The sequence below is a fragment of the Centruroides sculpturatus genome, unplaced genomic scaffold, assembly GCF_000671375.1.
Source record: "Centruroides sculpturatus isolate CEXI.00-Female unplaced genomic scaffold, Cexi_2.0 scaffold1351, whole genome shotgun sequence".
In the NCBI taxonomy this organism is placed as follows: domain Eukaryota; kingdom Metazoa; phylum Arthropoda; class Arachnida; order Scorpiones; family Buthidae; genus Centruroides; species Centruroides sculpturatus.
In genome coordinates, this window is record NW_019386172.1 from 170,120 (window position 1) to 184,506 (window position 14,387).

At 30.2% G+C, this 14,387-nt stretch overlaps 1 protein-coding gene across 2 annotated transcripts; it reads left to right on the top strand.

Annotated features, from left to right (window-relative positions):
• Positions 1–407: 407 nt before the first annotated feature.
• On the top strand, positions 408–11,098 carry LOC111613912 (coiled-coil domain-containing protein 28B-like). 2 transcript variants are annotated; one of them, XM_023355261.1, is made up of 5 exons: positions 408–535; positions 7,153–7,459; positions 7,578–7,727; positions 8,631–8,730; positions 11,011–11,098. In XM_023355261.1, exons 2-5 carry the CDS (start codon positions 7,168–7,170, stop codon positions 11,081–11,083), a joined length of 615 nt encoding a protein of 204 aa, XP_023211029.1. In that variant the 5' UTR covers positions 408–535; positions 7,153–7,167; the 3' UTR covers positions 11,084–11,098. The 2 variants fall into 2 exon arrangements, with proteins under 2 accessions (XP_023211029.1, XP_023211030.1); XM_023355262.1 differs by having other exon boundaries at positions 434–532; positions 7,151–7,459.
• The last annotated feature ends 3,289 nt before the right edge of the window (positions 11,099–14,387 follow it).

Below are 14,387 nucleotides of genomic sequence, written 5' to 3' on the forward strand. Positions count from 1 at the left end.
TAATATCGTATTGTACACACAAGCGTCCATTTTGCTTTACACGTGAAGCGGACGTAAAAGCTGCTTTATCTTCGCTGCAGCGACCTCTTGCAGCAAACGTTTAGAAACGGTTCGCTACATTGCAGCGCTGCATTTAGAAACGGGTTTCAGAGTGTTCGCTGAAAAGCGCTTCTCGAGCGCTGCATAAAGAAACGCGGCCAACATGGCGGCGGCGGCGGCGACTCGCGTGCCGCTACTCTGATAATCTACGTATAGTACTCTAATTTATTCCATTCGCGCGTGCTTTTAATTTATAAAATAATTACAATTCGTGTATAATTATACGAAAAATTAATTTTAAAATTTTACTAATATTTATAAATTGAATAAGTAATAATTAATAATAATAAATAGAAGTTTTTCCCCCTATTTATTTATTTATTTTAAATTACGACTAAAATAACGCCAGGAGTCGCTGTGTAAAACAGAAGATATGTCGACATATTTTATGCCAAAGCTGTGAACGTTCCTATAAAATTTAATTTTGTAAAAAAAGGTATTTTTATGAATTAATTTCTTAGACCAATTCGCTATAAATGTATAAAGGCTCGATCTACGTGATGCTATTTATTTTTTAAAGATTTTATGAGAGAGACGTAATATAATTTTGTAAACAAAAATTTTCGTGATGTTTTGTGCTTTTTCTGGTCTAAAATATTCCAGAAAAATTTCTTCAGAATTAAATAATTTATTTTTGGCCCCGTTTTATTGTTAATAGTAAAATTCACGAATTAAACGGTAAAATGTGAACTCTGAATGAGGGATTTGCCACCACCCTCAGAATTGTAGACCCCCTGTACAAGTGGGCTACTGGAAGCCTGCATAGGATAAATAGTTAAATGTGATCGTCTTGGTGGCATGTGCAGTGTGACTTGCATCCTAGATTTTGGGGGAGGGCTGTGTTGCACGTGTACAATGATGTATGGTTCCTTTGACTCTTTTACTCCTATGCATATGGTCTACGGCCGTGGTAAGGTCCCGACCGTCTCGGTGGTGTAATTGCACCGTTTTAAAGGTTTATTAGTAAAAGTAATAATTTATAGGGATAGGAACCACTATGGGCTCCTAAAGCACAATTTACACTGGATGCGAAGGGTGCAAAGTGTAATGAAGCGAAGAGAGTGAATGACAAAATGTGAGGGTATGTGACCTCGTGAATCAAGTTAAAAACTTTTGTGTCATCCAATGGGAGTATGTAACAGCTAGACACATTGGCAAGTGCGAGCCAATGAAAACGTTTTTGTCTCAACTAGAGTTCTCGACTCACAGCAGGAAAAAAAAAAGATTCTTATTGAAAATAATACTGGTATATAATTTAATTTAGAATAGCATTAGAATTAGAATAGCTATTTAGAATAGCATTATCTAGTTAACACCCTGTATGTTAGTACAGGGTGCACCACACATGGGAGACTACCCTAGGAAGATTTTGAGGTGGTGCGAGATCTCATTGTGGCATCACCCCATAGAGACTAAATTGTACATAGAGATTACAAATACTTCAGATACGTTTTTCACATTATCATGCTTTATCAATGTTCTACGCTATACTTTTTTGTAATTTGTAATGGATTTTGAGACTTGTAATGGAGGATTAACTCTAACCAGACAGCAAATTGTTGACCCCTTCTTTTTTAGGCATTAGAATTTTTCACCAATCCTATCTGATTTGAATAGCTAATAGGCCTATTGAAGGATTAATCGCAGGCCACATAAATCCATTACATGGGCCACATCTGGCTTGCGGGCCATATGTTGGCCATGCCTGTTCTAGCCACTGCACTATAAAACATTTTACTTTATATATCAACTGTGACACTGTGAGCACACCTTAATGTTTTTTTTTTGTTTGTTTTTTTAATTTGGGAATAAAAGTCTGATGGAGCTAGATGCAAATACCTGATAAACCAAGTCTCAGCAAGTTTATGCTTGTATCAATTAATGATAAATATAGCATTCTGTTTATAAATAACCACTTTCCAGAAACTTTTCAAATGTGCTATGTATATATGATTATGTATATATATATATATATACAATGCTTGTATTATAATATTGTATTATAATACAAGCATTGTATTGTGTTATAATATTGTATTATATATATATACAATGCTTAAAAACAGCTTTAATTTGATGTTTTTATAACCTAAGATTTAGCCTCTTCAATTAAATTTGATCTATTGTAAATTGTGAAATTATTGATCTATTCCATATACACATTACAGTTTAATTAGATAGGCTAGTCTTGTTTTAAATATTGGTGGATTTACTAGTTAAATATAATTAAAAATTGTTTATTTAAACAAAATAATATCTTCAATAAACTATAATTATAAACAGTTATAACTTTAATATACAGTTTAAAACTACACAATAATGAGTCTTTCAAAAGACTTGTTATTGTGTAGTCTTAAATGGTATATTAATTTTACAATTATAGTCCTGGCAATTTAATCAAAATTTATAATTTTATTTGAACATTTTTCTTTTTTGTTACAAAAATCTATGAAACTTAGCATCATCTTTGACATGAAACAAAGAATTGCTGAACTGAGGTCATCAAATAAAGCATACTTAATCAGAGTTTAATTGTTATCATTATATTAATAGTAATAAAATTGGAACATTTGTAATTTCTGTACAAATATTACAAAGGTTAAGAAATTAAAACCCATCTTAATTTGCTAAACCTTTTTACATTCTAAAGTAGGAAAAATTCCAACCATTAATAGTGAAACAATAAAATTGAATGAGTGTTGTTCTAGAATGAAGAGTTGTTTAAGTTTAAACTCTGGCAGATGCATTCCAAATAAAATTTGTTTGAATAAGAATTCAGAAAGATGGTTTTTGATGGTAGACACTTGAGGACAGACAGAAAAGTCCAAAAACACTTTTTAGTTTGGCGATATTGTTTTTTTTTCTTATGAACTCTGGTTTAAGCAGAAAGGTAATGCGAGATTGGTCATGTTATGGAGTAAGATTATAGTAATAAAACAGATCGCCTTGTAACTCCAGCAGTGGATTTAATAAATCATAACATTTTCAACCTAATACAATAGGCCTTCCTGAGTAAGATTATAGTTGTGAACCAATATTCTAATTGCAAATATTTTTTAGTCCAATTAATGGATCATCAGGCTTGAAATAATTCAAGACATCACCTTGAAAACTTGGAATGGAATAAAAGTAAATGATTTGAGAGAATGAGTATTTAAAATATGTCGTTCTTACAGACGACTTCGAATTTTCATAAATAATGCTAACTAAAGCTACTTTTAGATCTCCATTTTTTAATTCCCAAATACTTCCAGACCATATACATTCATCTTTGTAATATTTTATTGAGCTCTGTTGTCTAAAACATCTTGTTCTAAATGCCAAAGTCTTTCTAAAAAGACTTTTCTGGTGGTTGAAAAGAAAGTTGGCATTTAGAACAAGAGAAATTATTCTCTGAATATGGACATATACAATGCGAACATATTTGGGAATTAGACAGTGGCGATATGTGACATTTTTACTCTGAAATAATAGGTTTAGTTGATGTTATTGATTCACTGTTAATGGTATGAATTTTTCCATTATTTATAATTCAGTAATTTCTGTGTATTGCATTTTTATTTTTAAATTTAAATTTTATATTTTTTTCAGTAATTAACTTAAGCCCTTATCCCGAGTTAACTCGGGCAGGTTACATAGCGTTACAGAAAACTCGGGTGTTTCGACCCCTTTGAAAAAATTTCTTTTCGGATGTTTTTTGTCTCCAAATTTTTTCCGCGATTTTAATTAATGTACCTTTAATGACGCACGATTAACACTTAATTGTTTTTTATGGGATTTTTAAAATCAAATTTTATTCATCGTTCTAAAGTTCTAGTGCACGGATTTTACATGGTAAAGTTATTTAAAGCTAGTTTCTGATGTCAAAAACGACCTCCAATATTTTTTAATTTGTTTAATTAATAGATTTTATTCAATATACGTTTAATTAAGTCGGAAATCGCAATAAAAAACGTAATTTTTTTAAAATATTTAAAAATATACGGCCAGCTAGTATTCACCCTACTTTAAACCTTTCTCCTCCTGAGACGTCTATGAGAATGTCCCGGGAAATCCAACACCAGCTGTTCTCAAGGTCATCCAGCGGTGTCAAATTTTGCAGAAAGGCGAGACAATGGAAAATAAAGTTTGAAGCTTTCTCTTCAAAATTAACGCATTTCTTTTGTTTTTTTCAGTTTTAAGTATTTTTTTATGTTTAATTATATTAAAATTAAAAACTACTGGGTAGCAAAGGCGTTAAAAATTCTTCAAACTAAAAAATGCTGTTTCTAATCGATTCACATTTGAATTTAAATTCCTTTCATTTCAATTTGATTAGAAATTTATCGCAAATATTTAATTTTACCAATATTAAACTCGTGCTATTAACTCTGATTAAAAACGTCTGTTCAGATAAATTTTATTTGTGTTATTAATTAAATAAATTAATTAAAAATAATAATAATTCTACTAAGCTCATTAAACAAAAAAAGTAAATATAAAGTTTTTTATCTTAGATATTTGATGAATCATTTTAGTAAATGTTAAGAACAGGAAAGACAACTGTCAGTTGACAGAATCGAATCGCTGACCTTTGGGAAACTTCGCCAAAGCTCTGTCGACTTAGCTAATTTGGTCTAGTAATTGGCAAATTTAAATGATGAAACAGTATAGAACATTGAAAATGGTATAGCTCTGTTTATCACATTACTGTTAGCACAGATAACATCTATTGGAAATGTCTACCACTATTTAATTTTAAATTTTTACCTAGTATCAAAGTTTGAAATTAATCTGTAATGTAATTGTAACTATTGTATTATATTAGTAACCAATTGAGTTGTAACCAGTTTCGAATTATATATTCAAAATGAATTTTTTAGTATTTAAGAACTACCAGTATAGAAATGCTATATAATAATAATCTTGATGGATATTAAATATTTGCAAACTGTTAACATAAGACTAAAGAATTGTTTATCTTTGTGTTTTCTATTAAATTTTGATATTTTTTGGAGACCAAATTTTAGTTTAAATGCTGTAACATGATTAAATATTGTAGTTTTCTAAATTATGCATTTGTTACTTAATTAGAATTAACTGTAAAGTAAAACTTGGTAATTACATGTTACAACAATATACACTGTAAATATTTCCCCTAACAGTATCCCATAAAGTATAGTACATATTTCTGTGATCAAAAAGTATTAGGAATGATTTAATAAAATGCAAGATTTGAATTTATTCATCAAAATTTATTTCATCCCCTTCAAAGTAATCCCCTCCTATTTCAATTTACTTATGCCAATGTTTTTTCCAATCCTTGAAACATGCTTTAAAGTCATTTTTATGACGCTCCTTTGAGATTTACAGAACAGAAGGATATAAAGAAATAACATTGATTTTGTAAAATCGGTAGGAGGTTTCCTAATTTTTGTAAGATGGTACATTTGGCTTCGGTGGAGGCTGTAGTTACAAGCTCAGAGTGTGGGATTAAGGATGTGATATGTTTTGCTAGTGCAGCTTCAAGATGATACATGGGATGGGAATGTTTGTTGACCAATGGTCTTAGTGGCCATAATAATTTATGGGTTTTGGCCTCAAAAAATAATTTGGGGCATGAAATGTTCGATGGAGGATTGAGAGGACCAGCTAAAGATTCAACAGTTCCTGGTAATGCAATAACTTTGTGCACTTTTCTTAACACAGTGGAAGTAGGATCTTGTTTTAGTACTATGGATCTGGAATGTTTGAGGAACTTGTTAGCTCTATTGAGGAAATCTTTGTTTGTGCATAGAACAAAACATTTGTCTTTGTTGGCTACTAACAGTTTTAAGTTATTCGATTCAAGAAAAGATTTTACTATTTTTGGAGTCTTCATATTTGCCCTTATGGTTTTAGGGAAATAATCGGTGCTATAGCAGTCAACTTAGAAAGATCTAATTTAGGTTGCAAATCTGGACTTTTTGTGCTCTTTATGGCTGCAATAATAGGAGGTATCAGTTGTGTATAATTTTGGTTAGGAAAAGGTATAAACTTTGGCCCCTTTATTAGGGTTTGGTGGATATTCTCCGGTACCGTAATGTCAGTAAAATTTTGATAAGGAACTTCCATTGCTTGTGGTTGTCTTCTGTGAGTAGTTGAGCATAACCACTGGAACTTTTTGTTGAGTTTCTTCCTAATTTGGTGAGCTTTTTTGATGGCTATATTCCTAATTTTATCCAATTGTTGGTATAGAATATTTGCATCACACAGTTTTCCAAAATATATATGGGCCAGGTACAATTGCTTTTCTTTATCTGCTGTTTCTTTACATTTGCTTTTTATTAGTCTTGCTAGAAGTTTACGTTCAATTTGAGGTAATGTGGTGTGTATTTCTTTTGGGAAGGACTCATATTTGAGTGCTATGGACTTTGGAATAAGGCAGGTTTTCCGACATTTTAGTAAAAACCATAATTGTGCTTGAATCTTTAACCATGTAATTCTTGTCTTTAGTAAATAAAAGAAGTGCTTTCTATTAATTTCCATGATATAATAAGTTTGCACTTCATGCTGACGTATACTATTATTATAACATGTGCAGTGGCATTACGGGAGTGGAGTTCTAGATACGGAAATCTATTCGACTTTTGGAGAAAGGTCTTATCCACTAGCACCTACAGTAGTGTAAAACTACCATCATCAGACGGCACATACAATATGATAGTTTAAGCTTTCCAAACGATATTCTGACGGTTTTACAAAATTTCAATATCAAATATTTCAAATGATATTTCTGACGGATCAGCTGATTATGGTTTTCAAATATTATTTAAAAGTTCTTACGTCATAGTGCATAGAAAAAATGATAATAAATAAATCTCATAGTGAGAAATGTCCATCAAAGAGCATTGTTTATGCATTTTCCACAGTTATGCATGAAACTATTAAATGATTAAATAACACTAAAATAATAATTCATTGCAGTTTACCAATAATAAATAAATTACAATGGAGATGTGTGTATGTATACAAACATACACACTATTTTATAGTAGCAATAGATTTATAATTATAATTATTTTTATTATGCAGCATTAATGTGACATTATGTCGGACAATATCAATGAAGACCAATCAAAGTTAAATCAACAACAATCGGCTTGCTACGACTCCAATGATTTATCCGTAGCCGACACCAACACTTCGGAATTACTCGGAATAACAACTTGTAGCGATCCAGTTGTATCTAAGAGCTTTAAACAGGACAACAACAACAGATGGGAAAGGCAAAGTACTGGTTTTCATAATTCATTTGGTTCAACAAATGCTAATAATATGAATAAACCGAAAGTAGATTTTCGTCTGTCCTCCAAGAGAATGCATCGAACAGAAGGAAAAGGTAAGTCACAAAGATTTCATGTAAAAATGTTATATATTTATTTCAAAATAATTGAAAACAAAATTATTATTATTATACTTTTTTTTAACCATATCATATCATATATATATATCTTTAGGCATTCTTAAATACAGAAATAGTTCTGTTATGGATAAATCTCTTCAGCATCCTCATAATTTTCACTCGGATGTTACGGATGTACGACAAATGGAACAAGGATTACTACAATTGCTAGACAATTTTCATTCTGGAAAACTGCAAGCGTTTGGTAAGAATTTTGAAATGTGAATATGTTATTATTTGACAATTTTTATGTGTAATTAGCTAGTAGCCAGCTAACAAAATTATGCTGTAATAAATTATTTTATTGTTTTGAATTGATTTTTAAAGTAAAGGTGTATGAAATGTGTGTTGAAATATATGATACACCATGTTATATTTTAACATATATTTATGCAAACTGATTACTCAATATATAAACCATATAACAGTTTTAGTACAACTATAGTATGAAATACATAAAAAGAATTTTATATCTTTTTTTTCCTATCAGAAATATATAAAATTTTCTATATTTGAATCTATCCTGTTATAATTGAATAATTATAGAATAATTACTTCCAATTCTTAAGTGATTCTAGTTTAGGAATTAATATGTAAATTAAACAGTTCTTATTAAAGTTTTGATATTAATTTTGCCATACAAAGTTTAACAAAGTTTTTGCTGTTAAATAAATTTTCTATTATTTGTAATATTTTAGGCAATGTTTTCATTTGTTTTCTTATTGACTATTAGATGAGGCCGAATGATTGCTGTAATGAATTTGGCTATTTTTCTGCTACTATTAATTAAATTCTAAGTAATTTGGTACTATAGGTAGGCATTAGGTGCTGTCTGTTATTAAATTTAATAATTATTTAATTATTAACAGTAGTGGAAAAGTAGCCATATTCATTACAGCAATCATTTGGCTTTTTTAAAATAGCAATTTTTTTTGTAGAAAGAATTTTGGTATATTTATTCTGATATTTGAAAATTAAGATTTATTTTAACTAATTTAAATTAAATAGTTTTTTTAATGATAACATTCTAAAGCATAATTTTTTCATATCTGAATTAAAATAATCTGTAATATTTATAGTGAATAAATTTATTTATTTTAATAATCAGGTGAAGACTATACATTTGAAAAGTTGAAAAATGTTAGAGAACAACAAGAAACATTAGCAAGGCTACATTTTGATCTAAATGCTCAACAAGAGAAACTGAAGTAAGTATTAATTACTGATAATTTGAAAATTGGAATTTATTTTTAGTTATAATGGATACAAAAGATGATAATTCAATATTATTGTTATTATTATGTAAAAGCATACTTATTTGGTAATGACAAAAAATAATAACAATACTAAGTATACACGAAATAGAATTCAGATACATACTAGAATATAAATTTCATTATAATCCAGAGAGTGATAAAATTTATCCAGACACATTTATGTTTATTTATTCATATTTATTCATTTGTTGTACTGAGTGTTTTAAAACATTTTAAACATTCTTTAAAAATATATATTTCACAAACTACATAAACAATTTTTGCAAACTTTTTTTTATTTTAAAACTTAAAAACACAATTTTTTGTTTTTGTTTTATAGTTTTACAGTTTGATGGTGAATAGCCTATTCTGAGTCAGACAACTGTATTTTTGCAAACAAGGCATAAAAACAAATGTTCTCTGGCTATCAAATGAATGATTTTGAGAAAGTAGTTACGCTTCTCAAACATACCCTATTTGCTGGCAGACACTGGATATTCCAACAAGACTTTTCATCTACACAAGAGGCCAAAGCAAATCAATATGGGCTAGAGATGAATTTTCCAGTGTTCATTGCAGCAGATTGATCTTCAGGAAATCATGATCATAACTCCCTGGATTATGCCATTGGAATAGTCCAGGAAATTATTTTAGAGAAGAAGGTCTGTTCTAAACCCTTTGCAATATTCATACTCTAAAGACAACAACATCAATATTCACAAAAATTGTGCATGCAGCAATAAGTAATTGACTGGAACATTTAAAGAAATGTGTCAGAGCAAAAGATGTTCATTTCAAATAATTTCAGAGATTTTGTAAAGTAATATAACATAGTAATAAACTAAGTATAATCCCTCTGTTTATTTTTGATTATTAAATAAATCTCTCATATAGAAAGAACTTACAGCACAACTAAGCATATTGACCGAAGCTACTGATGGCTGCAAAAAAATTAAACATACTTTTTTTATGATAAACTTTTCTTTATTTGTCCTGAATAAGCAATATTGTATTGTATTTATATGTAATGGTGCAAGTTTTGTTTATTTTGATGGTAAACATACTATATTTCTACACGTATAAGAGCATGCTTTTACAGATACGGAAAAATTGGCACTATGTTCCACAAAATATCTAAAAACCTTAACGTTTATTTTAAATATTTTTTTAACTTAATATCAAATATTTTTAGTATCAGAAACATTTTAAAATTTTTGGTTTTACTTTTAATAATAGTTATCACAAAGATATCACTAAATAGTTATTGTATCAGTATCAGTACATTTAAACTGAATAGTTATTGTATCAGTATCAGTACATTTAAATTTTTTCACTTTTCTCATTGAGTTCATCATTTCTATCTTTGCTCTGGTCACTATACTCATCTTTACTCTCCTCAGTTTTCTCATATTCATTGCTACAAGACTACTTCACACTTATCAGCAGAGCTGCAAATTCGGTAGACCAAGTCCTCAACCCAGACTCAGAATTTCAGAAAGTCCTACTCCAACTCCAACTTTTAAATAATAATTTAAACTAAACTTATATTATGATTATATTAATGCAGAATGGCATTTCATCACTACCAAGTGAATCATCAGGATACTTTTTAAACATTTTTATCAGTATTTTTATTGATTGATTTCTCTAGCAACAAATTTGCATCTGATTCCAACTCAACAGTCCTGCTTGGAAGTACCACTACTAGTATTGAAATCTGCATGTACAGTACATTTCCCTTGATGATACTGCTAGGTCTGTAATTTAACAAATTTGTTAGCAGTCATAGCATCCTGATCACTGAAAACCAATAGGTTAAAGTTGTTTTTAAAGACAAGGAAACAAGATATTTTCGAAGCAATACTTTAAAGATACAAATTCAATTTTTAAACAATATTTTGTGTGTTGTGTACACAGAATTTACTAAGTTTCCCTAGATTACTTTATTTACCACGGGAGAAACTCTAACATAGAAAATTGTGAACTGGCAGTGCTAAAAATATCTTAAATTTAGGATAAATTTAGTGCAGAAATATGGTACATGCTTTGATAACAAAGTATGTCATTATTTTCACTAGATACAATCAAATTGAAAACATCCTTGAATGAATCATTTCTCTAAACTTTGTAAAATATTTTTTGGATTGTTTCATAAAATATTAAAATGTTTAAAACAGTATTTGATTGTTATTAAATAGTTTGTTTAATTTTTTTGGTTGCTTTTATTTTTAGACCTTTATCACAAGAAAGAAGAAAAGTAACCAAAGAAAATCTTGATAAACTTGTTGAAAATGTAAGTATTTAATCAATTGGAAGTTATTTTATTAGTTTAGTTTATAATTTAAATTGTGTAATTAAATGTTTTTTAAATAAAAAAATTATTTGTACTCTCTCTAAAAAGTTAATATTGACAGTGTAAAATTTTATTGTAAAGTATTTTTATTAAATTCAATATTATGAAAGAACACTTTTGTTAAGTAACAGAAAGCTAGAAAAAGAATTAAGTGCCATGAAACAATGTTCAGCAAGTCTGTGTTCTGGTGAAGCATTAAAATGAGTAATTATTCATTTTAATGCTGCATCTTGATGTCATCTTGAAGACATTTTAAACATTAAAGTGGAACTTAAATTAAATACTTTGTTATTAACAAACCTATTTGAAGTGATGTGAAAATTGACCAATATATTAAAAAAAATCTATTGTGAATATTGCACCATATAGTCTACTAATAATGAATATTTTGAACTGTGAATGTAAGACATTATCAATTTTAAGATACTTTTGGTTGGGCAGTGAAAATAGTAAAAAAAATTGATGTCAGGAGTAAGGAAATATGGTATATAAACCTATATTAACTCATTTATTCATTCATTTACACATTCATTTAATGATATGAAATACTTTGAGAAGAAGAAACTTCTTATAAGAAAAGCAAAACAGTACTGTTGAAAAGATGGCTGAATATATTACCAGAAAAATCCAGGCTCATCTCTAATTTCTCTGGCAGCTACTGCGATTCTTGCAATCAGCTCCTCAGCATTGTTAATGGGGGTATCATAAACCAGTGTTTTCATATGCCCCCAGAAATAAAAATCAAGACCCAATCCCTGGTAGCTGTAAGAAATGAACCTCTCTCAGCTAACCTCTGGTGCAGGCTTGCAAAGAAATTATGGCTGGGAATACGCCTCATCAGATATTGTTCCACATAAAAGCGCTTTGCAGCTGGCCCACTACAATCTGCAGCCTTGTACACCAAATGCATATTGGCTAAATCTGTGGTTGTATAATAAGCCATCCTACTAACTCTACGTCCTTGTGCGAAATGATGATTCCCTGCAAGAACACTCGGAACTTTTGTGCAACACCATCTACCACGTCAGGAAAGCATTTCTGACTCGACATTGCTATATGATTCCAAGTTGTCGGGATGCACCGTACCCTTCTTAGACCGTTTAACTGAGACACTCTGTTTACAGATATAATTGAATCATCTGATATTATAAAATCTTGATATGACAAAAATAAAATTCTTATACTAATTAAAATCTATTGTATATAATCTGTTATGTGCTGGAGCCTTGCATAACCTATCAAATGAATAATTATTAATAATAATAAAATGTTATAATTATTATCCATTCTTCAATTCCCTAAGTTGATTCATTCATTATCAATTCATTTTTAGTGATTTACATTATTTTGACAGGGAAATTTTAATTTTCTTGCCAGAACTATAATAATTATCACACTTTTACCGTTAATTCAATTTTACAATTAACTTTAGTTAACAATATTTCAAAATAAAATTGGAATTGGAAACTTCATACACATAGAATGAAAACTAACAACATTTTATCATATAAAATCAGTTGTACTGTACATCATACTACTTCAAGAGTTTAGAATATGTTTATTTTTAATGCAGCTTGCATAGGTGTTTTTGAATGAAAAATTTCTAATTGTTATCTTAAGATATAAAAGTTTTGTTGTCCTATTTTTGTTATCGCATACATCCTGATATGTTTTAGCTCCTGGTTTTAGATGTTAGTTAAACAGTTTGGCTGCATTTCTTTATGCAGTGCTCGAGAAGTGCTTTACAATGAACACCCTGAAATCCATTTTTAAATGGCCAATGCTGTTTGTGACGTCATTTCGCTACACTCNCTTATTTGAAGTGATGTGAAAATTGACCAATATATTAAAAAAAAATCTATTGTGAATATTGCACCTTGTAGTTTACTAATAACAACTATTTTGAACTGTGAATGTAAGACATTATCAATTTTAAGACACTTTTGGTTGGGCAGTGAAAATAGTAAAAAAAATTGATGTCAGGACTAAGGAAATATGGTATATAAACCTATATTAACTCATTTATTCATTCATTTACAGATTCATTTAATGACATGAAATACTTTGAGAAGAAGAAACTTCTTATAAGAAAAGCAAAACAGTACTGTTGAAAAGATGGCTGAATATATTACCAGAAAAATCTGAAATCTAAAAAATAAGAAATATTTTTTGTTATGAGGCTTCAGAATGTAAGCCTTGATGACTATAGAACATTTTGGTATGTTGTATAATTTACATATTAATATACAGGGTGTCTCAGTTAAACATTTCAGAACTTCTAAGATGGATAGGGTGCATCATGATGACTTGGAATCATATAGCAATGCAGGGTTGGAAATGAAGCGGTGATGTACACAAAAACATCATAAAGAAGAAGACCATAAGTGAATATTCGTTTTAATAATAAATGTACAAAACAAAAGGAACATGGGTCAAAGAAAGTGTTTGAAGTTTCTTCCACTAACTGCAATGCAGACCTCACATCTACGGCGCATGGAATTCTGAACATTCTGGAATAATCCAGGCTCATTTCGAATTTCTCCGGCAGCTATTGCGATTCTTGCAATCAGCTCCTCAGCATTGTCAAGGGGGGTATCATAAACCAGTGTTTTCATATGCCCCCAGAAATAAAAATCAAGACCCGATCCCTGGCAGTTGTTAGAAATGAACTTGTCTCAGCTAACCTCTGGTGCAGGCTTGCAAAGAAATTATGGCTGGGAATACGCCTCATCAGATATCGTTCCACACACAAGCGCTGTGCAGCTGGCCCGCTATAATCTGCAGCCCCGTACACCAAATGCATATTGGCTAACTCTGTGGTTGTATAATGAGCCATCCTACGAACTCTGCATCCTTGTGCCAAATGATGATTCCCTGCGAGAACACTCGGAACTTTCGTGCAACACCATCTACCACGTCAGGGGCCCTTAGTCTCGAGTTTTTCGTGTTGTACTCGAACTGACGTCATCGAACTCGCTCGTGTTACTATGACTCACATAATTGGTAGTCTCGAGTTAGACCTTTCAAGCGAACTCGAAAGGTGAGCGGAAATATGTCATATTCACTTGGTTGCGTGTGTCATTAAGCATGATGGGATTATTTACAATGCATCTGGGTTTGCGACTATGATGAATCAACCAATCAACTTAACTGTAACAAATTGTAAACAAATCAACGTGAATTAGTTTACATGTGCTACAGTTAAAAGTTGTCTTATAGCAATATAGTACGCAGAAACAAAATGAAAACGTCCAAT